A 27,594-nucleotide genomic window follows, 5' to 3' on the forward strand; every position below is an offset into this window, starting at 1 on the left:
CCCTTCTCTGTACTCGTTCCAGCAGCTCTACATCCTTAGCATTAGCATTAGCATTAGTAGAGGCATTTGATGCAAGAAAGCAAGCTTATGCAGCATCCACAAACCAACTGCCCGCTGGCTAAAGGCAAATTTCCGCACATCTATCCGACATCCGTCCTTCCTCAATTTGAATTTATGCCCTCTCAGGTGATTATTCTGAGCAAGAGGAAGAATCCCATCGGATTGAGCATGCTCAAGCCATTCAAAGCCTTATACACCTCTATCAGATCACCTCGCCGATGCGAGGTGATCTGATAGAGGTGTCCTTCTTGAAATGAGGCCTCCAGACCTGTATACAGTACTCAAGGTGTGGCCTGACCAATGCCTTATACAAGGGAAAAAAATACATCCCTGTCCCTGCTAGAAATATTCCTGTATATCATTGACAAGACACCATGAGCTACTCTTGCAGCTCGTCTGCACTGCTCAGAGAACTTCATATCTGCCTGTACAATTACCCCCAGGTCCTTTTCATTCTCTACCACTGTCAGCGTAGTACCACAGTGTTGATACGTTGATCTGGGGTTACTGTTTCCCATATGTAGTACTTTACATTTGTCAATGTTAAACTTCATTTGCTACCTCTCAGCCCATCTGCTCAACCTTTCCAGATCCTGTTGCAGCAGCATAGTATCAGTAGTGTCCTTGACAACCCTGCCTACCTTTGTATCGTCTGCAAACTTCGACATTAAGCATGATACACCATCATCAATATCATTTATCAATACAGAAAACAACAATGGACCCAACACTGAACCCTGAGGAACTCCACTAATAACATTAGTCCACGTTGAGCAGTGTCCATTGATTACCACTCTCTGTCTTCTGCCACTCAACCATCGCTTTATCCATAGCAGCAATTTGCCTCCAATGCCACACTTCTCCAATTTGTGCAGCAGTCTTCCATGCGCAACAGTATCAAAAGCCTTTCTAAGATCCAAATATATAATATCAAAGTTATTCCCTGCATCCAGTTCTTTTGTGACTACATCATAGTATCCAATCAAATTGGTCAGACAAGACCTGCCCTTAGCAAAACCATGCTGTGTCTGAGCTATAACTGAATTCTTGTCCAGATGATCCTGCAGTGCTTCTTTAACCAGTGCCTCCATTAATTTTCCTGGAACAGAATTTAAACTAACAGGTCTATAATTACTTGTGTCAGCCTTTGATCCTCCTTTGTGAATTGGGGTTACATTTGCACATCTCCAGTCTATGGGTACCTCCCCTGAGTCCAAAGAAGCTCTCATAATTATGGCTAGGGGTTTGCTTACTTCCTTTGCTGCCTCCTTTAATATAACTGGATAGATCCCATCCACCCCGGGTGCCTTTTTTATGTTTATCCTCAACAATTTCTCCTCCACTTTCCTCTCAGTTATTAGAAAATCATCTAGCTCACTGCCAATGTTTACTTCACCTACGACATTCCCCTTCCTGAATAACTCCTCATGTGTGAATGTAGATGCAAAATACTAGTTTAGATTGTTAGCCACCTGAGCTGGATCCTCAACTGTTGAACCATCAACATCCAGTGGACCAATCTGATTCATCCCTTTCCTTCTTGAGTTTAACTAGGTAAAGAACTCTTTTCTGTTTTTCTTTGCATCCTTTGCCAAGGATTTCTCATAATCTGCCTTTGTCTGCCTAATCTCCTTTGTGACTTGGTTACAGACCAACTTATATCTATCATAGGCTTCCATGTCACCCATTAATTTGTATGTATCCCATGCATTTTTCTTCTCTGCCATATGTCTCATTAGTTCATCTGACAACCATTTAGGCCTGAACCTTGAACAATATTTCTTGGTTGGTATGTAAAGCCTGGTAGCTTCCAAGATTAGTTCCTTGAATGCTTCCCATTTTGAATTTGCTGTTGGTAACATCATCAGTTGGTCCCACTGTATAGAATTTAAATACTGTCTCAGACCATCATAGTCGCCTTTACGAAAGCAAAAACCCTTCCCTTTACCTCTGATGGTAGTTACTTCCTTGAGTAAATCCCACTTCAGCACATTGTGATCACTACCACCCAGTGGTTCCTTTATCTGCCTCGATAGCATCAGCAAATATTCTTGCATCCTCTCTATTTAAGTATCCCACATCTGTAGCAGCAGTCTCTCCTGTTAAGAAGCACAGACCAGCCTGAGAAAAATCTACCCCTTGAGTCTTGCACAATCTTTCTAGGGCTGAATTGATCGACAAGGCTCTCATCATATACTCCCTTCTATCATGTTTGGGCAGAATTGCAGACATTTTCAAATTCAATCCTACCTAATGGCTTTTTTCCAGCATTGACCTTTGCTTGTTAAGTACATCTGCAGATCTTTTACTCTATAACTTTTCTTCGCAGCTTGGCGCTTCGTCTATCTACAACGATGTTCAAAGAAAGGGCATCACCTAGGAATTTCACATTTCTAACCCTTTTTGGCTATGATATGTTACATTAATGACTAGCATTTGTAGAAATAAAAACAAGAATAAAGAAAAGATATTTATTAATACTTAAGGCAAAGCTAAGTAATATTTGACAGGTGCTCTCAAAATATTCCAAAATGAGCATTTTTCAACCTTTATACAACAGTTTTCGTAAACACGACAATTATGGCCGAAATGTTATCAGAAGCCCTGAGTTTGCTTCATTAGCATTAGCATTAGCATTAGTAGAGGCATTTGATGCAAGAAAGCAAGCTTATGCAGCATCAGCCAAAATAAAAAAAAAAACTACTTCCACTTCACCCCTCTGTTCGTTCAAAATACCTGTCCAGCTGAGCCTTAAACTTATTTAGGCTATCAACCTCCACCACAAGGGATGGAAGTCTGTTCCACCAACCAACCACCCGCTGGCCAAAGGCAAATTTCCGCACGTCATTCCTACATCTGTCTTTCCTCAATTTGAATTTATGCCCTCTCAGGTGATTTTTCTGAGCTAGAGGAAGAGTCCCATCAGCATTGAGCATCCTTAAACCATTCAAGGCTTTATACACCTCTATCAGACCACCTCGCTGGTGCCTAGTCTCCAGACACTGTAATTTGCAAAACTTAAGCCTTTCTTCGTAAGAGTACCCCTTTGTTCCATTCACTAATCTTGTTGCCCTTCTCTGTACTCGTTCCAGCAGCTCTACATCCTTCTTGAAATGAGGCCTCCAGACCTGTATACAGTACTCTAGGTGTGGCCTGACCATCGCCTTATACAATGGAATAATCACCTCCTTATCCCTGCTGGAAAAATTCCTGTATATCATTGACAATACTCCATGAGCTACTCTTGCAGCCCGTCTGCACTGCTCAGAGAACTTCATATCTGCCTGCACAACCACCCCCAAGTCCCTTTCATTCTCTACCACTGTCAGTGTAGTACCACAGAGTTGATACGTTGCTCTGGGGTTGCTGTTTCCCATGTGTAGTACTTTACATTTGTCAATGTTAAATTTCATTTGCCACCTCTCAGCCCATCTGCTCAACCTTTCCAGATCCTGTTGCAGCAGCATAGTGTCAGTAGTGTCCTTGACAACCCTGCCAACCTTTGTATCGTCTGCAAACTTGGACATTAAGCCCGATATACCATCATCAATATCATTTATAAATACAGAAAACAATAATGGACCCAACACTGAGCCCTGAGGGACTCCACTAATAACATCAGTCCACGATGAGCAGTGTCCATTGATTACCATTCTCTGTCTTCTCCCCCTCAGCCACCCCTTTATCCATAGCAGCAATTTGCCTCCAATGTCACACTGCTCCAATTTGTGTAGCAGTCTTCCATGTGCAACAGTATCAAAAGCCTTTCTAAGATCCAAGTATATAATATCAAAGTTATTCCCTGCATCCAGTTCTTTTGTGACTGCATCATAGTATCCAATCAAGTTGGTCAGGCAAGACTTCCCCTTAACAAAACCATGCTGTGTCTGAGCTATAACTGAAGTCTTGTCTAAATGATCCTGCAGTGCTTCTTTAACCAGTGCCTCCATTAATTTTCCTGGAACAGAAGTTAAGCTCACAGGTCTATAATTACTTGTGTCAGCCTTTGATCCTCCTTTGTGAATTGGGGTCACATTTGCACATTTCCAGTCTATGGGTACCTCCCTTGAGTCCAAGGAAGCTCTCATAATTATGGCTAAGGGTTTGCTTACTTCCTTTGCTGCCTCCTTTAATATAACTGGATAGATCCCATCCACCCAGGGTGCCTTTCTTGTGTTTATCTTCAACAGTTTCTTCTCCACTTTACTCCCAGTTATTTCAAGATTCTGTAGCTTACTGCTAGAGTTGAATACACCTCTGGCATTCCCCTCGCTGAATAACTCCTCATGTGTGAATGTCAATGCAAAATATTCATTTAGTTTGTTAGCTACCTGAGCAGGATCATCAACACTTGACCCATCAATATCAAGTGGACCAATCTGATTCATCCCCTTCCTTCTAGAGTTTACATAAGTAAAGAACTCTTTGCTGTTTTTCTTTGCATCCCTTGCCAAGGATTTCTCGTAATCTGCCTTCGCCTGCCTAACCTCCTTTGTAACTTGGTTGTATATCAACTTGTATCTATCATAGGCTTCTGTGTCATGTGTTAATTTGTATGTATCCCATGCATTTTTCTTCTCTGCCATATGCCTCATTAGTTCATCTGACATCCATTTTGGCCTAAACCTTGAACAATAAAGTTTATCATTTTAAATGGAAAACAAAATGAAAAGTTCACCAGGTGCAAACTAATATTTAGTTGAACCGTCTCTGGCCTTGGTGACAGCAGCACACCGTTGAGGCATTGACAAGATCAATTTCCGAAGATAATCAACTGATAGTTCGTGGATACAAACACGAATTATAGCTTCATGAAGGGTCTTTGGTTTCTTTCTAGCAACTACAAATTCCACACTATACCAACAGTAGGATTCAGGTCCGTGCTGTTTCCTAGCCAGCTATCAGTTGTAATGGATCGTTCTTTCAGCCATTTTTTCACCTGTAACAAATGTAAACACATTACTGTCGAACCTCTAATGCAGAAGTGAAGCTAAAATACAGTATTTGCAAGCCCAAAGCGAAAATGGTTCAGCTCAAAGATCCGTACACTGTAAAAAACAGTAAAGAAAGTCTTTAAACCCATTGAAAACCACTTCGTCTTCCTTTTGTCCAGCAAGAATATCACTTCCTGCAAAAAAGAACATTTAATACCACGTCCAGATGAGGTGATATCCTGCATGTGTTTCCCAGAAGTTGATAAGTTCATTCCAACACCGAAGTTTCTGATACATAATGTTGGCCTGTAAGTTTAACTTAAAATGCAAAAGTCTTCTGGGAATTTGTCTCTTGACGCGGTAATTAAGGCCCCGGTAAATCAAAAACAAATCCAGTGGAAGGGCTCCAGAAAGTACCTGCAAGGCTGCAGTGGAGGCAGCACGACAAGCTCTTGACACAACCAAAAGCATTGTATGCTGTAGTGAATTAAGCTGAATTTAAAATCTGGCAATTCTTGTCCTGAGGAACCAAGCTCCAGCAGCGAAGGTTCCCATCGGAAAAAAGATAGCATTGTAATACCAAAAAAAAAGAGTGTTTTATGAGTGGGTCCCGAACTTCAGTAAAGATTCGGATGTAGAGCCAGTGAATTTTTGAAATTTCTTATTGACATGTAGAAGATGAGGTTGAGAATATAAAATATCCAAGTCCAGGCAAGATAACAGTTGTCAGTTACTATTGGAAGTCGTACACTGTTGATTTTAATCTCAGGCGATCGACGGAATTCTAACTTCAACTTGGAGATCGCCATCCTCGTCTTCATGTGGCTATTTTTTAATTTATTCATAACTAGCCATACAGTACATTCAAAAGTGTTTGATTCGAATTGACTAACACATCTGTCATAGTGGCACTGGATTCCTCCACAAAAAAAAAAAAAAAAAAAAAACTCGCAGGAAGAATGAAATGGCAGTAAATCTTTCATATTTCTGTTAGTACTGTATATCGAATAATATTGTGTATTAAAATCAAGGTTATGGATGCTGCTGTTTTGTCCCAAATAGGACAAACACTACATGTTTATGCAGAAAACTGCTCAATGATTTTGTTTTCAGTTGTTCTTATTTGATTATTATTATTATTTTTTTTTTTATATGCTTGATAAAGCAACCATGATTCTTCGCCTATTCCAGCAAGGATGACTCAACCTACTATTACGATGACAGACCAAATGAATTGAATTGTTGTTTAGGGTTTGCTAACAACAATTCCTCAATTTGTTCATTGGCTTTGTTCATCTGTGCCAACAATCGCACTTTCTCACTCTCACAGTTCAAAGGAACCAGATAGGACTGATTTCATTTGAAGACGTATAACATTGAATAGTTTTCAGTTAGTAAGAAACGAAGTTTCCAAAGATAAGATAATCTACACCTATTCTGCAACAAAAAGAACATAAAAAATGGGAAGAATAAAAAAAATAATTCAAAGTAAGTATTTTTACAGAGTAGCTATTCATGCTGAATCCAGTTCTCGTATTTAATTTGTTGCTTTAATTAATCGAATTTCTTAATTTAAAAAGAATACTTCTTAGTACTTAAATTTCAGGAGGTTTCATTGATTCATCCTTCATTTAGTGTTTCAGTGCCTCAATTGAAACTCAGTTTACCAAAGGATTTCTGCCATCGTTGCTCAAAGGGTTTGTTCCCGATTACTCGAAAGGGACAAATATAATCATCGCGGGCCTATTGAAAAATACAGAGTTGAATATGGACGTAGTGTTAAATAAATGATTACAGCGCATTCAAAGATGTCATTTATATCAAAGGTGTTTATGGGCGTGTCTGGAAGAATCTCAGTTTAAATAATTTAGGCTTTTAATTGATTTAAATCCGGGTGTATTGAATGGAAAAGGGGTGTGTTTTGTGAGGGCTTTTTTATTGATTTTCTTGTGAGAGTGTTTCTCAAAAATATTTATTGAATTTATTGCGCAGGTTAGGGGTGGGGGAGTGATTGCCTGAAAGCAGCTATTAAGGCATTACATGTTAAATCAAATTAATAATAAATTTAATATAAATATAAAATTAAAAATGAAATACAAATTGGAGGTTTCATAACTTGTGTAACCGCCGGTATATTTGCATTTTAATTTTGTTTTAGCCACGATGGGCGAATCTGGTTTTTCATTTTGTTTCCGCCTAATCTATTAATTAATTTAAATTCATTTCTGTGATATTTCACTCTATATTTTATTTTAAACTAAAATTTATGTAATTTTTTTTTTTTAACTTTTTTTTCCTTTTTTTACCATTATTTCATTTTTAATTATTCTCTCTAAATCGTAATTTTGGCTTTTGCCTTTTCTTTCGGATTCCTACGTTTATCTTAATTTTAAATAATTTTTTTTTTTTAGTTCATTAGCCATCAATGTAGGGTCTTGAGCGAAGAAAGGAGAAAGAAAGAAAATCGACATAAAATATTTTTATATCACATCCTTCATTACTACACAGATGTAATCAGTGGCGTAGCTACCATGTAGGCAGGCAAGGCAATTGCGCCCGGGCCCTTTAGGGGCCCGGAGTCTTTGGCTGTCTTTTCTTTTTGCAATTTTCTTTAATTAATGGCCCGAACATGTTCTTTGCCTCCGGGCCCGAAAAAGGGTAGCTACGCTAGTGGACAAAGGCATGTTGCACAGTTAGCAACCCAGCCCTTCAAGCTCTTGCGGGCGTCCTTCCGCTTGATTTGGAGGTTATTCGAAGGGGCCTCCACTACTGTCTATCCAGGGGTATACCAGCAACTGTCCTTGGACACTCCATCAATAACCTGAATGAAATCAGGCAGGAAAAGAAACAAATTGCCATCCTACTACTTCAGACTTGGCAGGACAGATGGACTGCTACCGACAAGGGCCCAATCATCAAGAAATTTATACCTTATGTGAATGCCGTATTTCCCAAATCTCCAAATTGGTTTTCTCCTGGTCTTTATACCACCTACCTCATTACCGGACACGGATCAATAAACTATAAACTAACATCCATGGGAATCATTGACAACCCCTACTGTGCATGTGGTGAAATATAAGACTGGAACCATCTAGTATATACCTGTCAACACTATGAGGACCTCCGCAGCATCCTGTTTACTTGTATACAAGATAACCCTCGAGGAAATGAACACTTATTCATCACAGAAGAAAACTACTACTATGAGTTTACCAAGTTTGTACAAGCCCTCTTCACAAGATGGAGTGCCTTATTGCCAACACAAAATAGGAACAACCCAAACATCTGATCCTTACCTAACTGGTCAACTGATTTTAACCTGGATAGGATCAACTGGTGTACGGGCCACCTGATTCCTCAGTGGCAACTTACACACCGCTCTCTTGCTGTGTCTTATTTATCGTCCTTCCCGGGTTTCCCTTTCAACTGATGGCGCTTATTGCTCCATTGATAACCTGGAGGATGCTTTCGTCTACATCCTCCATATTTCTAGCTATACCCTTCTTTTTTGCGTACACTCTGTACTTCCCCGACTCTACCTTTTTTTTTCTCTCCGCCAGGGTTGCCAGAGCTTTCTGGACGGAGACAAGCCAGAGTATAATGGGCAGACTGGCTACTTCCTAGTGGTGTGTGCGGGCAACGTGGAGTCCCACCAGGGATCCTGTGGCCAAATGCCAGGACACACAACAGAACCTAACGCAATATGTCACATACAACACACAACACTTTTCTGGCATTTACAGTAGTACTGTATTTCTTCACAGCGAACATATGGGGCAGATGTGGGAAACCACGGGTGGCTCCTGACCCTAATACTATGCACACTATTTTTTTAGTGGATATAATACGGAAGAGTGTGATATGATCTCAGTCGCTGATCCACCTAAAATCCAACAACAACAATGGCTACAAAAAAAAAAAAAAAAAAAATCACTGACACCAAATAACAAACAAACAACAACATAGGTGTTGGCCCAGAACATTCTAGTTATTTTTCCTTATGGATTGCGTTTAGGGTTCTGAGTCTGGCAAACAGTTGTTCAGCATATTTGGTCAGGGCCTTATATTCCTCTAGTGAGTCCAGTAGATGCATTTCTTGGTCCTACGGGAGGTAAGTGATTTCCGTTATTAGCTTGCAACGTAGTGTGTACAGTCATGATGATGCGAGTCCCCGTTTCAGCCTCTCCGCAAACGCAGCGTCAGTCGTCCAGGATCCTAAAGGAGTTCATTTTCGCATTGAATGTTCCATGACCCGTTAGCAGGTAGGTCCTGTAGAGGCCGGGTTTGAAACAGGTTGGGGGCCCAGGAACTTTTTTGTGATCTCTCCCTTGGTTGTTGTGGACCAACTGTCTTGCCATGACTGCTGCAGATGTCTTTGGAGTCTGGTTTTTCCACTTTGGGGTTAGCAGTCAAGTCCACTGTAAAGTTCATGAAGGTGCAGGGTAGTCTTTTTGGCAATACGGTAGGAAATGCCACAGTGGGTGATTTCCAGATTCAGGAGGAGTGTTCTGCCAGGATTTGGATAGCGTTTGTACTGGTGGTATGGCAGCCACCGGTGATGGTGAGTACTATTGTCCTTTGGGTGGCGTCCAAGGTTCGCCGGTTGACGGCCATTGTAGTTTTAAGAAACCAAATCGGAGGTATTGCTGGTAGGAATGTCGTTTTGTAGTATAGAGACAGGATCAGCTTGCTAAGCCCCAACCCTGTCTCGTTATTCTAGACGCCAGTGCTGAGTACTTCCTAATTTTGGTTCTAATATAGTTCAAATGGTGTTTGAAGGAAAGGTTTGAATCTTGAATAACTCCCAGATATTTCAGTTGGTTCCTAATCCTGACAGTTGTGTTTTCTATCTTTATTTGTGGGAGCTGCCTGAGGTCCAGGGATTCCCCTAAGCAGGATTGAGGAGGTTTTGTCCGATGATATTTTCAGATGATGGGTTTGGGCCCGAGCTTTTAGGATTCTCAGGGCCTGGTTTACCTGGCCTTTCAACTTGACAAATTGAAATCTGCTGTCCACGGCAGCCGTCAAAATAAGGTCGTCGGCAAAGGTCTGGGAGCAGACGTCCCCAAAATCAAGAGTGTGGAATTCGTCAAGAACCATATTCCACAGGACTGGGTCCCTATAGACAGGTCTGCTCAATCTTCCATAGGGTATGAGGGTCTAACGGCTCCTGGGATTTCTCCCACCTCCGTGAATGCTCTATGTATCGGTAACAGTACCCTGTGAAAGCCAGAGATTTAGAAGTATGTGGGTCATGTGTAGTGTTATATGTTGTGCCCATTGTTTATCTGGCTTATTGGCCGCCAGACCCTTAATGGTACCCGACGTTGCCCACACCTCGCCACGTGGAGGCTAACACCGGGTGTTACCAGTGAGTCAATTGTACTCTGGCAGGTCCTGCCACTTACTTTCCTGGGATTTTAGTGGCTAGGACCTAAAATAAAATTGGAACGAGCGCGGTTGATTTTAGTTCAGTTACATTAAAGCGCTAATATGGGGTTTGACGCTGAAGGCCTATTTCTGAAGTGCCTAAAATGTAGGGCGAAATTTTTGTGTATTTTAAATTTGTATGTGTAGGGTTATGCGCTGTGCAAGAGAAAGTGCTGAGAGGGGAGAGAGTGAAGGCTGGAGGGGTGAAATAGGAAGAAGAGGATCGATAGGGTAGGTGATCTCCTATTATTCAGTGATCCATGAGGGGAGGAATGATGGCATGCTTATGAGGGAAGGAATGATCTGGCAGGGGAGAGTGGAGACAGTGAGCCATCACTTCCCCCTCCTTGCCGGGTGTGCGAGAAAAAGGGTTGCTCCGCACAAGAGAGTGCAGCGCCTTGAGCCAATATGGCTCCGTCAAGGCGACAATTTGGAGTTTCTATGCAGTATGAGATCTTCGTCGGTCTTCTCTGTCATCAGTAGTCTTTAGCGTTCAGGTTTGTCCTCCTCAGATATGAACACTGCTCAGGTCCGTTGTCAGTCTGTTATCAATGGCTGTGGTTGTCTTCATCATGAGAAGATCGCATCTGTCTCCATTGGGTTTTTCTTGCGTTCGGTAGATATTATTAGTATTATATAGCGACTTGGTCGCTAGATACTAATAATATATTAGTGACTTGGTCACAGACCAGCTTATATCTGTCACAGGCTTCCAGGGTCACACCATGGAAGCCTGTGACAATTAATGGGTGACCATTAATTTATATGTATCTCATGCATTTTTCTTCTCTGCCATATGCCTCATTAGTTCATCTGACATCCATTTAGACCGAAACCTTGAACAATATTTCTTAGTTGATATGTAAAGCCTAGTAGGTTCCAAGATAAATTCTTTGAATGCTTCTCATTTTGAATTTGGTGTTGGTAACATCGTCAGTTGGTCCCACTGCATAGAATTTAAATATTGTCTCAGACCACCGTAGTCGCCTTTACGAAAGCAAAAACCCTTCCATTTATCATTGATAGCAAAGGCTGCCGTAGCCTAGTGGTCAGGCGCGCGGGTGGATAAGTACACGTGCCTTGAGTGACCGGGGTTCAAGCACCGTCATTACTGAATACGGTGCTGTTTCTTGTATTCTGTCTACTTGTGAACTTCTCTGAGCATTTGGTCGTCCCGGAGTATAAACAGAAAATTTATTTATTTTTTATTTTAAATCCCACTTCAGCACACTGTGATCACTGCCACCTAGTGGTTCCTTTATTTGCAGATTCTTAATGCATGAAGAATCACTACTGATAATCAGATCAAGAGTATTTCTTCGTCTAGTTGCCTCACAAACATGCTGATGTAGAAAACAATCATCCAATAAATCCACAAAAGCCTTGCTAGTGTGTGAGTGACCAACCCACAAAACTTCCAGTGAATATCTGGGAAATTAAAATCCCCCATTATAAGACTCTCTGATTTACTGGCCCACTCTATTTCCCTGCACAGCATAGTTTCTTATTATACTCATCAGAGTCATTAGGCCTACAACACACTCCTATTCTCAATTTTGATCTCCCAATGCTTATGTCACACCAAACTGACTCAACACTGCACTGTCCAGCGATGTCGACTGGTTTCACTTCCTTGGATTTTCTGTGTTTCTTAACTAATAGCATAACCCCTCCTCCCTTCCTATGCTGTCTATCCTGCCTGTACCCATTGTACTCTCCAAATTCCAGTTCTGCATTCCTTATTTCTGTGTGACGCCACACGTCTCTGATATCCTAACAATATCTGCCTTTGATGTTTTGAGAAATACTTCAAATTCATCAAATTTATTTACCAATCTCCTAGCATTGGTGTACACGCAAGTATACATGCACCTGTTTCTATTCTTAGCTACCCTAACACAACCCATGTGTTTACTTGTACCGCAATGACTCCCAGCAGTCTCTGAAATACCCTGCATCTTGTTTTCCAGGCTGCTGCTCATTCCAATAGAAGCAGTGCAAGAATCACTTTCATCTCAGTGGCTACTGTTGATCTGTTAGTCCTTGTATCCCCCCCAAGCTAGCAGTTTTCAGACCCACCTAACACTGTAGAATAGCACACACCCCAAACCACGATCAACACCAGAAGTCATTTTAAGCAGAAAACCAATAAATAGTTTTTATTTAAAAGTACTTTTTCTTCATTAAATCTTTATTTTTCTGTTTAAAGAAGCAACATGATCGCCCAGTTTAATAATGAAGCAAAAATATTGTGACGAACACAATCCAAATACAATGAATTGTTTCTTGTGGTTTAATAAAAATAATTCTTTCGTTTCTTCATTGCTTTGTTCATCTGTTCCAACAATCGCATTTTCCACTGACAACGTACAACTGAATCAGATAAGACTAATTTCACCTAAACGGGTATAAGATTGAATAGTTTTCAGCCATCTAGTATAAAGAATTAAGGATGTCAGGGAAAAGAGAATCAACAACTGTTCTCAAACCAAACAGAATGAAAATGGGACACATTCAGAAATTAATTCGAAGAAAAGTATTTTTTTAAAGTAACTATTCATATGAAGCCAGCCCGGTGGGTAAAGTGCCTGCCTAGCAACCCAAAAGTCGCGGTCTCGAATCCCGCCTCTGGTTTGGATCAGAGTAGAAAATGCAAAAACCTTGGGAAGTGCAATATGGCCACAGAAGCCGATGCGCCAACAACTAACAAAAAATACTCATATGAATGTAGCGCTCATACTTCATTTGTTGCTCTTCTTCTTTACGTTTCGTTACTATATTAAGAAGAATACCTTTCAGTAGTTAAGTTGAAAGCGGTTTCATTTTTCGCCCTTCTTAAGAATCGAAGATTACTGTTTAAGTGATCAACTTAAAACTGTACTTATTTCTGCCTTTGCTTTTAATTTTTAGGGGCTTTTCCCTGCTTGTATCCAAAAGACTCAAGGGATTTTCATTTGGACGAACGTAACTACCGAATGAATTTTGAATTGGACGACCGTGACTACAGTGATGGAAAATACAGCATCTATACAAATATGTTAAAGTGGAGAAATGCGATAACGATCCCCTCAAGCCCCAAAATACTTACCTATTTACAGTAGAAGTCCACCGCATTAGAAGTTCACACGAACTCTTGGAACATATCCGGAGAGATAAGAAAGAAAAGAAGGGGGTGCATCTCTTATTGGACCCGGGGTAAGTATTGGTGAGAGCCAAATGCTTATAAATATATTTTATAGAAATAATGGTTAGCAGAGTATAAAAGGTGATGTAGTAATCCAAAGATATTAGAATTAAAACAGAATTCTAATTTCTGTTAGTATTACGTACAGAAGGAGAACTCTTTATTGAAGGAGAACTCATCTGAGCAAGAGCAGAAAGGTTTCAGCACTGGAGTGATGGTCAAATCCTCGGAAGCAGGTTATAATGTCCTTTGACTTAGTCTTGAGCACGAAGTCTTTTCCACCCTGTGTGGGGAGGACGGTGACGATACCACTGTGCTACTCACGCAGACAGGGTGTATGTACTATAGTATTAGGGTCAGGCGCCACCTGTGGTTTCCCACATCTGCACCATATGTACACTGAGAAGAAATACAGAACTACTGTAAATGCCAGAAAAGTGTTCTGTGTTAAATACGTAGTATTGTGTTGAGTTCTGTTGGGTGTCCTGGCATTTGGCCGCACGGCCCCTGGTGGAACCGCACGTTGCCCGCACACACCGCTAGGAGGTAGCCAGGCTGCACAGTATTCTCTGCCAGGGTCGCCTAAGCTTCCTGACAGAGACCAATGTAAAAAAAAAAAAAAAAGAAGTTAGAGTGGGTGGGCTTTAGAGTCAAGAAAGGGGGGACAGGTAGAAGTATGGGGGATGAAGAAGAAGGCATCTCCCAGGTACAATGGAATACATCCATCAGGCGAAAATAGGGTATGAGAGTGGGAGAAAATTTGCTGTGCAAGGAAGCACAAGCGTGATCGCCATTTGGCACAATCTTCTTACTTTTCTCACTCAGGTCCGGCCGTCAGTTTCAGTGGTGATGTCTAGTTTGGTAGTTAAAGTCCTATCCGGTGATCTGTAAGTCAGTAGGAATGCAGCTATCGTTGTCCTATACTGGATCTTCTCAGATATGGTGGTGGTGTAGCCTCATTTGCTGGTAGCACTCTGCATTGATTCCCAAAATATAGGTGGTTTTTTTCTCTTGGTTTAGATGATGATCCAGATAGAGACTACATCCGTGGTAGGGTCTTCCGTCGTGCGAATAAATCCAGTGCATAGCGCTAAATGCGACATAGTCTTCTTCTCTTTCGAGGATGTGCTGTTCTTGGTTTTTAGGAAGGTAATGTATCCTAGTCAGGAGGAGGCATCTCAAATCTTCATATATTTTGCACTCGTACATCAGGTGGTCCCAACTTTCAAGGGAACCATAGAGACATTGTGGGTTTTCGGTGATCCCGAGTGCAGTGAGCTTTCCTCTGATAGATCCGTGACCAGTTAACAAAAAGGTGACGTATAGGCTAGGGGAGAACCATGTAGGAGATTTTGGGTATACTGTTGCTATTGTAGGAATGAATTTTCTGGTGACTTCTCCTTTTGTAGAGTGTGTCCATCTAGCCTGCCAGACCTGCTGCAAGTATGCAGTGAGGCGCTTCTTCTAGGCCTTGATGTTATTTGAGGGGTCGGTGGTAAAATCCAGACAGGAGATGACTTTACCTTTGGAAAGCATATAAGGCAAATCACATTTGACTATTTCTAGATCTAGAGGTAGCACACTGGCCAGCACTTGCAAGGCATGTGTGCTGACCGTGTATGTACTGTAGCATTTGCACGAGTATCAAAAAAAAAACCAAAAAAACCCACCAAATTATGATATTAGGGTCCCCTTGCTATCGTCGCCAGAGACCAACTGTACGACTCATGAGGCCACCACATGGATGCCGAGATCCCATGTCAAGATGGAAGACGTCTGCAATGTTTCAGACGCAGACATCTAAAAAGTGAAAAAAAAATTCTAAAAAAAAAAAAAACGGAAAGAAATAAAAAGGACAGAAAAGAAAAACGTACACCAAATCCTCGTCACACGTCTTTTGGCCAAAATTACAGAAACAAGAGTTTGACGGTGAATCTTTGTAAAAGTAGATTGCCGTGCACCTCCACTACACGAGGTTTGGAGATGGTGTGTGCAAAATTTATCTCCAATCAGTTTTATCTCAAATTTAAACCATGTATAGATCTTGGAACATGCAAAGTACACTGCACTTACACATTTCTTGGAAATAAAGTATACACAGAAACTTCGTCCATCCAAGATACTCTAAACCAAAGAATTAAAAGTTTGAGGTTATATTCAAAGACATATCACAAAAACTCAGCAAACGCGGTGAACGCACGCACAAGGAAAAGGCTAAGCCTAATTAGAAGTAAGAAATGTAATCGAATCGGTGGTGGCAATTAATCTTCTTGAATCGAATTTTGCTATTTGTGAGAAAGCACCTTGTGATTCACAACTTGTGATTAATGTAAATTCTTATTGTGTTTATTAATTTCAAACAAATTTAATTCTGATAATTTCCATTACAGGTTTGAGCATGATCACGTAAAGATCATAGAAGAATTGAGCGAGTTTAAGAAGCTAACAAGAAAATGTTATACTCCTTTGAAAAATGTCAATGAAAAAAAAGTCGGGATCTGGCAAAGATTTCTATCCCAAATATTAGGTTGAACATTTTCAACCTGTTACAGATTTCGAATATCGACTTCGAGCACGCTTCTCAAAATTGTTTCTATACAAATGAGCATCTTTCCTGCGTGCTCAACAGTTTCTCAGCATTATCAGCAGAGCTGTATATGTGCTATTTAAATTCTTCCTTTGCAACAAAGATTTCAATGAACATTTATATTTATCATCGGTAAAGTGTTTATGTATTGGAAAGCTGTCAAGACCACGGTATTGTTCTGTTTTATTTATTTATTTTATATATATATTATATTTTTTTTTGTATATATGTATATATGTGTATGTAATTTTTTTTTTTTTTTTAAACTCTGGATTGGGGCCCCCAGAGTGATTTTATTTTCTCATAACCTGAGACCTTATGCGTCCCATCTACTGGAACTGGCCCATCTTCCCATGGTGTGGAAGGGTATCTAGAAGCAGCCTTCCTAGTGATAGCTGCATTTGGGTTGCCAATAGGCCAGAATAACACAACAACACAATGTGCATTAACTACACGAACATTACACTACTACACGCTGGCCTGTTTTGCACAGTTTGTTCAACTTACAAAGAAATGAGATGGATTTGAACAGACGTTCTAGGAGCCAACCTACCTATACACACACATGTCCACATGTCAAAGACCACGATGTCTGCGCGGGTAGCACAGTGGCATCGTCACCGTACTGGACACACCGTGTGGAAAAGGCCCGGGTTCGAATCCAGTCGTTGACGCGAGGAACTTTTGTGGGCTTTTTTCACTCCGTGGCTGAGTTAGTCGGTCTCAGGAGTAGACTGAGACCGACTAACTCAGCCACGGAGTGAAAAAAGCCCACACCGACTAACTATTATTATTATTCCATTTCTCTTACATTCTCTATTATCACTGTTAACCCAGGGTCTGTTGGCTGGGAAAGGCAATATTGCAATGTATCGATTTGTATTATTGCAATAGAAATTTCTGGATTTTTCTGCATTTTTATCCTGCTGTGACTACACACATCAGGGGGCATAGATACAAATTGAGGAATGAGAGTTGCGGGATGGATGTAGTAGTAGTAGTAGTAGCGGCATGTGATGCAAGAAAACAAGTGTATGAGCTTATGCAGCATCAGCCAAAAAAAAAAAAAAAAAATCACACTATTCCCTCCAAATGCCTGTCCAGTTCCTCCTTAAATTTATTCAACCTATCAACTTCCACAACGACAGATGGAAGTTTTTTTCAGCAATTAACCACCCGCTGGCTAAAGGCAAATTTCCGCACATCTATTCTACATTTGTCCTTTCTTAATTTGAATTTATGCCCCCTTAGGTTCGTAACCTGAACAAGTGGAAGGATCCCATCAGAATTTAGCGTGCTCAACCCATTCAAGACCTTATACACCTCAATCAGATCTCCGCGCAGGTGCCTAGTCTCCAGTCACTGCAATTTGCAGAACTTAAGCCTCTCTTGGTAAGAGGATCCCTTCATTCCCCTCACCAATCTTGTTGCCCTTCTCAGTACACGCTCAAGTAAATCTACATCCTTCCTAAAATGAGGCCTCCAGACCTGTACGCAGTACTCAAGGCGTGGCCTGACCATTGCCTTATACAGAGGGACAATCACCTCCTTCTCCCTGCTAGCAAAATTCCTATATAACATTGACAAAACCCCATGACCTGCCCTGGCAGCCTGTCTGCATTGCTCAGAAAACTTCATATCTGACTGCACAATTACTCCCAGGTCTTTTTCATTTTCTACCACCTTAAGTGTAGTTCCACACAGTTGGTACGTTTCTCTGGGGTTACTTCTACCCATATGCAGTACTTTGCATTTGTCAAGGTTAAACTTCAGTTGCCACTTCTTAGCCCATCTGCCCAAATTATCTAGATCCTGTTGCAGTAGCACACTGCCATTACTGTCATTAACAACCCTGCCAACCTTTGTATCATCTGCAATCTTCGACATTAAGCCTGATATACCTTCATCAATATCACTGATAAATATACAAAACAACAGTGGACCCAACACCGAACCCTGTGGGAATCCACTAATAACATTAGTCCACGAAGAGCAGCACCCATTGATTACCACACTCTGTCTTCTCCCACTTAACCATCCTTTTATCCATTGTAGCAACTTACCCTTAATACCATTCTGCTCCAATGTGTACAATAGTCTTACATGCGCAACAGTGTCAAAAGCTTTCCTGAAATCCAAATATATGATATCAAAATTATTTTTTGCATCCAGTTCCTTTCTAATCACATCATAATATCCTATCAAATTTGTCAGACAAGACTTTCCCTTAACAAACCCATGCTGTGTCTGGATTATTGCTGCAGTCTTGTTTAGATGATCCTGCAATGCATCTTTAATCAGTGACTCCATTATTTTAACCGGAACAGAAGTTAAACTAACTGATCTGTAATTACTCGTGTCGCCCTTCGATCCCCCTTTGTGAATTGGGGATACATTTGCACATCTCCAGTCCGTGGGGATGGTGTCTAGTCTCCAGCCACTGCAATTTGCAGAACTTAAGCCTCTCTTGGTAAGAGGATCCCTTTATTCCCCTCACCAATCTTTTTGCCCTTCTCTGTACACGCTCAAGTAAATCTACATCCTTCCTAAAATGAGGCCTCCAGACCTGTACGCAGTACTCAAGGCGTGGCCTGACCATTGCCTTATATAAAGAGACAATCACCTCCTTCTCCCTGCTAGCAAAATTCCTATATATCATTGACAAAACCCCATTACCTGCCCTGGCAGCACAAAATGTGCTGCAGTTCGCCTTCTGCCAGCGTTGCCAGGTGGTTGATTGCTGGAACAAACTTTCATCTGTTGTTGTGGAAGTGGGTAGTTTGAATAAATTCAAGGAAGAACTGGACAAATTATAATTGGAGAGGATGGACGGGTGACATCGGTAGATTTTTTTTTGCTGATTATTTTTAAACTTGCTTTGTTGCATCATCTACCAATACTAAAATTGATGCTAAATCCATCATCCCTGATAATGTTATCGTCGAAAAAAAAAATGAAACAAAACGAAAACACCACAAAATAAAAGATGCACAAATGATGACGGGTGGTCGTTTCAACAGAATTCATCAAAGAGGAAAATTCAAAAATAGCCGTACACTACACCCAAATTGTTTGATTCCACTTGTCCGTTAGGCAGCTGACATTAGGGCGTTGGATCTCTCGATACAAAATTAAATAAGTAAGTCTAGAAAACTGCACACACCGCGAGATGGATGAGGTGGCAGTAAACCTTTGTGGTTTCTGTTAACACATCGTATGAATTGGCGATTTAAGACCAAGGTAACTCTTTATGGAAACCATTTACCCAGAAACGGACTAAACGCCACAGGTGGATTTAAGCAAAATATCGCTCAATGATTTTATTTTGAGGTATTTTTATGTCATTAAATCTCTCCCTTTTTTTTTTAATTTTATTTATTTATTTCCTGGGGAAACAAACATGGTTGGCCCATTCCAATAATGATAACTCAACCTACTATTACGACTACAGACCAAATGGATTGAATTGTTGTTTAGGATTTGCTAACAACAATTCCTCAATCTGTTCATATCTGCTAACAATCGCATTTTCTCACTCTCACCGCTCAACTGAACGAGTCAGGACTAATTATCTTTAACGGATAGAAGATTGAATAGTTTTCAGAAAATAATATTAGGAAGTGAAAGGTGCCTGAAATAAGAGAATCTGTTTTAGAACAACAGGAGATAATGGGTAAAATTAAAGCATTTCTTCAAAGTGAGTATTTTCCCTGAATAACTATTGATATTCAATTCAGTGGTCGTAAATGAGTTGTTGGGTTAGTTAATGAAGGTTCCTTCGTTAAAAAATAATACTTTTTGTATTTATATTGCAAGAAGGTTCGTTAATTCGCACTCCCTAATAATGGACGTTTAGGTTTCACTGTCGAATTAAACCTGCAGTTTATGTCGAATTATACGTTTCTTGTGGAGGAATCACACCATTTCAAACTACACAACACTTTATCCCGACGCCTTTGAATGTATCAAAAGGTTGAAACCAACGTCCTCCAACCAGACACAAGTGGCGAGAGTTTCAATCTCTGAAGCGAGCAACTCTTATGGGCTTTGTACAAAATTCTCCCAGTTATTCGGTCATAAGGGAAAGTTGCATGACTTTTTGATTTTTTTTTTTTTCTCCAGGAAACTTGAGTTTTCATTAAATAAACCGATCAAGTCATTTTAGAGCGTAGATTTTTTTAGAATTCGACCCAATAACACTCGAAACGATGGATTAAAGGAAAAAAAAGATACTTTTTCGATGCAACGTTTATTAATTATATAATTCATGAACTTATTAACTAATTTCTGCACTTATTAATTAATTTATTGAAAAATAAATTTTAATTTACTGTCGGTTATTTATCGAAGGGTTCTAAGCGCATAAGCAATTCAGAGCCATATTGCACCGAATATAATATGTCTGCACGTGGCGTGTGTTCTGTGGTCGACTGTATGTTTCTGAAAGAACAACCCGATATTTCTTGAGAAAGAAAACCACTGTTACCCTCGCCTGACAGAAACGAACTCAGCTACATTGCCAAAAAGAGCAAATCGAATTCCTAGCATTATTTAAGTGGTTCAAACTTTAAGTGGGAGGAGGGTGACGGAGATTATAGCAACTTGACTGGCACGAGCATATCAAAATCCTTCTTATGATGATACAAGTTGATGAAGGTTCTCCATACTGTCCTCCCCTCCGTCCCCACAATAAAGGAATAACACCACAAGGTGGGTTACGCGGAAACTCGTTGAATGGTTTTGGTTTTACTTATATTTCTCTTCATTAATTTCTTATGCAGGTGACGCAAAGATGATTGGCTCATTGTAATAAAGAAACAAAGTGCTATTGTAAAAAACTCAAAATAAACTGAATTGTTCCTTACGGTTAAAATAATAATAATTCTTTCATTTATTTACTGCGGTTGTTTACTCTGTCGACAAATTCAGATGGTCACTCAGACACTCCAAGGAAGGGGATTTTATACATTTAATTTCAAGTGGTTTAAAACTGAATAGTTTTTAGCAATTAAATATTAGGAATCAAAGTTGTAAAAGGTAAGAGAATCAACAGAAAAGGAGAAAAATGGGAATCACGAGAAAATTATTTCAGAGTAAGTATTTTGTACAAAGTAACTACTGTAACTACAGAAGTGCCTACTTACACTTTTCGCCCAATGACAAGGAGCAGAGTCGTCCTAAAAGATGCAGCTACTTGGCAGGTTGAAATGGTCTCTAATGGTTGGCAGCAATTTGACTTCCAATATAGCCAGGTATCCATTGGAATTTACTGAACCTTTTATGAACTGCAGGTGACACCTACTCCGGGATACGAAATGCACCCCCATATCATTTTGTTGGTAGGGAATTTCACTGTAGACACCATACCGTGGTATTCTTCACCACGTCTACGGCGAATCGTTTGTCTCCCATCAGAGCCATGCAGGTTGAATTTCTTCTCATCCGAGAAAATAACTGACTTCCACTGCTCGGGGGTCCATTTGACGTGTTCCTTACACCAAATTAATTGGGCCTTTTTCATTTTTTTGTGTGAGGAGGGGCTTCTTCTTAGGACGACGGGCTACAAGTCCATTTTTTAAATGAGAGGCGTCTTCTGACTGTTACTGCACTTGCTACCACTTCTCGTTTGCGCCCGGTTCCTAACTCGCCATCCTGACACAAGCAAGAAATGACTGCAACTCTTTCAGAGCGTGCTTATATAGCTAAAAGTAACAACTGATGCAATATTGTGTCATCATCTACGCGTGTCTGTCTGTAAGAAATACTGCCATATACTTACGTTATTGGGATTATTTAAAGGGGTGATGCACTTTATTTGAACACCAGTCTATATTCCATGACTTCCTTTTTACCAAGCAGTGTATAAATTAAGTGTATTATTACATAAAAATTGTATTTTTCATATATAAAATAAGTGTAAGTGTATTCATATCATATTATAACTGGAGTATTTAATTTATTGGCAAGTATCTATATCAAAAAAGTAAAATAGTTTAATCAATAAATATGTTAATGTACTTACAAAATATATGGAATAACCTTCGTCTGGAATAGCGATAATTGGCGATATTCTTCTGTGATGAGTGTAGTGGAAGCGAAATGGAATATCTTCCTTCTTGTAAACAGTCATGTTGGGATGCACTTTATTCAGTTTGTCGAAGACATATGTAACGTTTTTGGGAATGATACCAGTTGTAGTGCTCTGTTCGATAATCATTTGTAAATCACTGTAGTCGATGAACGTATCCAGGTAGATTGTATGATTGGCATCATTAGTAATGTTTGTCATACCATGGTCGCTAAGCACTATAATATTGATAGCATCAAAGAGTTCCTTTTCTTTGAGCTGTTCAATCAGATAGCCCAATGTGTTGTCAGCTTTTAAAACTGCTTTGCCAACTTCAAGACTAGCAGCTCCATAGCTGTGTGCGCTCTTGTCTGGCTCGTCAAAGTATCCTAAAACTATATTTACTTTGTCTTTAACAAGCCAGTTAACCATTTCATCTACCCGTACTTCATATGGAACACTGCTATTATAGGAGACCTTATAATCAGCTGTCAAGTTCTTAAGTTTAACGGAACTTCCAGGCCATAAATACACTCCCGAAGTTAGTCCATGTAATTTAGCAGTGATCCAGATTGGTTCTCCTTCGTCCCACCACTTTGGATCAAGTGTAGACATTGAAAAATTTGATTTGAACAACGGGTCGTACATTTTATTTGAAATTATCCCATGACTTTCAGCGTAGAGTCCTAATAATAAGAAAATATAATTAAGTGACCGTATTCACTGCATAATACACGCATTGGCCAAAAAATACGAACCTTCATTCAGTATCGAATCAGGCCGCCTTTTTCTCGAATAACAGCAAGTATGCGGCGCGGTATGGATTCTATAAAGCGTTTTAATGCGTTTCAAGGAAAAGTCCTTCATTGCTGAATAGTTCTCCCCAGAATATCCCACACATCCTCAATAGAATTACAATCAGGTGAATGTGGGCACCAGAGAAGAAGGCGGGAATCTGTGCCATGTTCTCTGAACCATTCTTGCACAATTCTAGCTCGATGCGCTATTGCATTATCATCCAAATAGTGGATATCATCTTCGAGATAAAAGTGTAACAATGCAGAGCAATACATCTCATACATTATTCAGGTATTCCCTGGATGACATTCAACCTTCCACCGATGTCAACGGACCCAGTCTGTGCCAAAAAAATATTCTCCATACCATAATACCATCTCCAGATGTTTGGGTTGTCTTGATAAGGCATGCAGGGTCCATCGCTTCGTGGAGGTTCTCGCTACCTCTCTGCCTACCATTAGTACAAAACAAAGTGTATCGTGATTCATCTGACCACATGACTTTCTTCCATTGGTCCACTGCCCAATAACGAAGTTCTCGGCACCACTGCAATTGAATTTTTCTCCAAAACAAGTGGCTTCCGAATAGACATGCGACTGCCAATATTCAATTTCCTCAATTCCCTGCGCATGGTTCCGGTTGAAATAGGGCAGTTCTGGGACTCGTTGAATTCAGATGTTGTTTGCCTCACACTGGATGTCCTATTTTTCCATACAGTCGCTCATGATGTGTTGGTTTGCTTTCCAGTCATTAAAAACTTTTGAGATGGATGTGTTTGAGAAACCAGTTATGCCTTTCGTTTTTAGAATTGTGGCTCCTGATAAACGTACACACACGATTAGGCCTTTTTCAAAGTTTGATCTATCACATGTCTCATTGGCTTACCAATAATGAAAGAAAAAAAAAAGTTAGCTAAATAAATGTTTTAAGAAGGGTTTTCCTGGAAAAGGCCAAACCAGGAATTATACGGCGAAATGAACAGTAAGGTTAGTAAGATGGCCAAGGGCAGATCGGATTAAAGAGGATTAAACAATAAAAAGGGGAGGGGAAATGGGAGAACGTTTTCGAGATATAAGGGACGTAGAGTCTGGAAAATAGCGCAGTTCTTAGGTGAATTTGGAGTGGTGTTTTTTAATTATTTTTTTTTATTTTAGGGGGTTGTGGAAGTCGAGTGGGATATGGAGAAGTGTAGTCGCGTGTACGAGCAGGCGCGGAGAATTTCAAAGCCATGGTCTTAGCTAGCAGCATGGGTTGAAGTAAAGTTAGAAGGGAAAGACAGGATCAACTTTTGGCGAACGTAGGGTCCAAAAGAAAGTTTTCATAAAGTTATGAGGAACATTTTGGAAGCTTCAGAAATAAGAGAAAGGGTTGGAGATGATTCGAAATAGAAGAAATACCGCGCTTAGCAGACCCGTCCATCCTGGCAAACAAAGAAGGGAACTATAAGTAGAAATTTTTCTGAAGTACGCTCCTCTAAACTATTGTCCTGAGAAATAATAATAATTTGATAAAAAGAACCCCTTAAGAGGCAATCGGTGTTCCTAAAAACTCTTGACTTCGTACAAAATAGTAATTACAAATGGAATGAGTCTGAACTCAAAGAAGAAAGGTACTTTATAATGATTGCAAGGACGGTCCCTAGACCATAATGAATAGAAATTTTGTTGTGTGATAAACAGTAAGTAGCTTGGATTTACTAAGAATAATTGACTTGTATAATTTTAGAATGATTAGCATATATAGAAATAGAACTGCATTGAAATTGATATGGTGAAACTCCATTAGTGCAAATTGTGCAATGAATGTTTTATTAAAAATTCTTTAACCATCCTAATGTCTGGAGTGAGTTGTGTCACCCTACTTAGTTTTCTAATCGGATTTGGAACTTCCATTAGCAGCCAGAGGCCCTAAACCAAACACTGATTAAAGTAGGAAGGATTGGCTTAAGCTAAATTTTTAGCAATAGGTTTCAGCTAGAGAGAAAAGAGGAAGCCTACCCTGTCTTCAGATTACTGCATTCGAAGTGTCTGTGCAGTATTTATACACTCAACAAGTCAACGTATCATCAGTCCACGTTATACACTGGTGTGCGAAACTTAAGGACCAACACTATTTCTAAAGGTTACAACCATAAAATCTTTACTTAAGGTACTCTCTACTGATGAGAGTCACAGTCTCAGCAGCGATTCTGGACGTCAGCTAATCTGGCGAGAGGATGGCACACGGTATCACCCAACAAACATCACTGAAAGGGATCGAATGGCGTCGAGGTGTTCTCGTCTGGGGAGGCGTTATCTTGGATGGATGTACACAACTCCAGATTCTGGAAGGCGGTACTGTAACAGGTGCACGCTGCTGTACTGAGGTAATCCTTTCCCATGTGCGTCTGTTCAGGGGTGCCATTGGCCCCGAGTTCGTGTTTATGGGTGATAACGCCACACCCCATCGCACTGCAGCTGTTTATATGCTTTTGGAAAGTGAGGACTTTGTTCGTATGGATTGGCCTGCCCGTTCCCTTCCCCGACAATCTAAATCCCATCGAACACATATGGGACGCTCTGGGGAGACGTCTAGCGGCATGTCCACACCCACCAGAAAATGTTCTCCAGATGAACATGGCGCTGACAGAGGAATGGACGATGTTACAGCAAGAACTTATCAACAACATTGTTTCTGAGTATGGACAGGCAGTGAAAAGCCTACATCGACATTAGGGGTGGCCATATCTCCTACTGAGGACCACCCCTTCCTTTGTTCCATCTTTGGCAGTGATGCATCTATATTATGGCAGCCAGTGCTATATTGCCATTTTTGAATAAAGTACCTCTGTACCGTTTTGTTTCCGTTGTTATGTCGGTGTTATTTCCTTCATCATTTCAGTACCTCACGAGGTTCCTTTGGTATGCTTTTCCCATATCCAGGCCACTCCTATGAGAAGTTACAGGTGAAAACCTGACTAGTCCTTAAATTTTGCACACCAATGTACGGTAATTTTCTTTGCATCTATGTTCATTTCTTCTGTCTGTGAATGTCTCAATACAAAGGTTCGTATTTTTTTGGCCAGTTGTGCATTATATTGAATTGTATAGTAACAGCCAACAAAAAAACACAATAAAAGCATTTCTATTTTGATGATCCTGCAGGAGTTTATACTCGTATACAGAATAATATGAATATACAGAAGTCATGACCTATTATTATTTTTGCAACTCTATATAAATTTTTAATTAATTGATTGTTTAACAACTTTGTTAATATGGTGTGCCATTTCATATAGCTTATCGTGCATTATGTCTGTAGAAAGATCCACCCCGAGCCGAAAAGACCTGTGTTTAAATCCCATCAATGACGCAAGGAAATTATGTTTTTTTTTTTTTTTTCATGGTTGGAGTTAGTGAGTCTCAGGCGAGGTTAGCAAGATCCCCTGCCCCCCCGAAAGTTGGGTTTCTCTTCTAGCAAAACAGGCAGACCTACCAGAGAACACACGCGAGTTATAAACTTAATACAGTCTGCACGGGTAGCACAGTGGTATCGTTGCCGTCCTCTGCATACCGGGTGGAAAAGGTCCGGGTTCGAATCCCATCGATAACGCGAGGAACGTTAATTAGTTTTTTTCACCCCGTGGCTGAGTTAGTTGGTCTGAGGTGTAAATAGCAAGGTTTGTCTCCAAGAAACTAGTTTTTTTTTGGACAGCAAAACAGATAAATGGACCAGAGAACACACACGAAATTGTCGGTGGCCCTAATGTAATAATTTGAATTTTCTAGACTTAATAGATATGGCAGATGGAGTAATTCGCGGGTGGCCCTAATATGACTTTTTTTTTTTTTTTTTTTTTTTTTGCACATTGGCTGAAATCCCGTGAGTAGCACTGTCATTAATATCACCGTCATTCCCACACCGAGTGGAAAAAGACCGGCTTCGAATCCCATCAATGACGCTAGGACCTTTCATGGCTTTATCCAAAACGTGGCTGAGATTCGGTCTCAGAAAATCGAATTTTTTGTCTTGCAAAACAGGCAATCCGATCAGAAAACACACACTATTTACGAACACATTACACACAGGTGCCTGGGGTCGAGTAGCACAATATGGGAGTTTTGTATAAGGTACGATTTGCATTTGTGCTGACTGAAAAATTCGGAATAACTCATATTAGCATTAGCAAGGGCACATGACGCAAGGAAGCAAGCTTATATAGCATCAGCCAAAAAAAAAAAAAAAAAAAAAAAACACACACACACGCCCTTCGGATATCACGCATCCACTCGCTCCAAATGATTTTCTAGTTCTGCCTTGAATCTGTTTAAGCTCTATTAACTTCTACAACGATGTATGGAAGTTTGTTCCAGCAATCAACCACTCGCTGGCTTTTACTTAACAAGTACATGCCACTGTTCTAAAAAAGCCGTGAATTACAGTTGAATTTGAAAGTATCTGCAATTCTGCCCAGACACGATAGGAGGGAGTATATGAAGAGAGTCTTGTCGATCATTTCGGCCCTGGAAAGATTGTGCAAGGCTCAAGGGGT

General features: G+C 40.3%; 1 protein-coding gene across 1 annotated transcript in view; it reads right to left on the reverse strand.

Moving 5' to 3' along the window:
• LOC150080097 (ectonucleotide pyrophosphatase/phosphodiesterase family member 5-like) overlaps positions 1-27,594 on the reverse strand; it is a 48,655-nt gene that overhangs the window by 10,783 nt on the left and 10,278 nt on the right. The window contains exon 2 of the mRNA XM_090381669.1: positions 22,221-22,951. Within this exon, the coding sequence (XP_090237795.1) occupies positions 22,221-22,951 (731 nt within the window). The remainder of the gene's footprint in view (positions 1-22,220; positions 22,952-27,594) is intronic.

This window comes from Mastigoproctus giganteus, chromosome 9, assembly GCF_048544385.1.
Source record: "Mastigoproctus giganteus isolate SK-2022 chromosome 9, ASM4854438v1, whole genome shotgun sequence".
In the NCBI taxonomy this organism is placed as follows: domain Eukaryota; kingdom Metazoa; phylum Arthropoda; class Arachnida; order Uropygi; family Thelyphonidae; genus Mastigoproctus; species Mastigoproctus giganteus.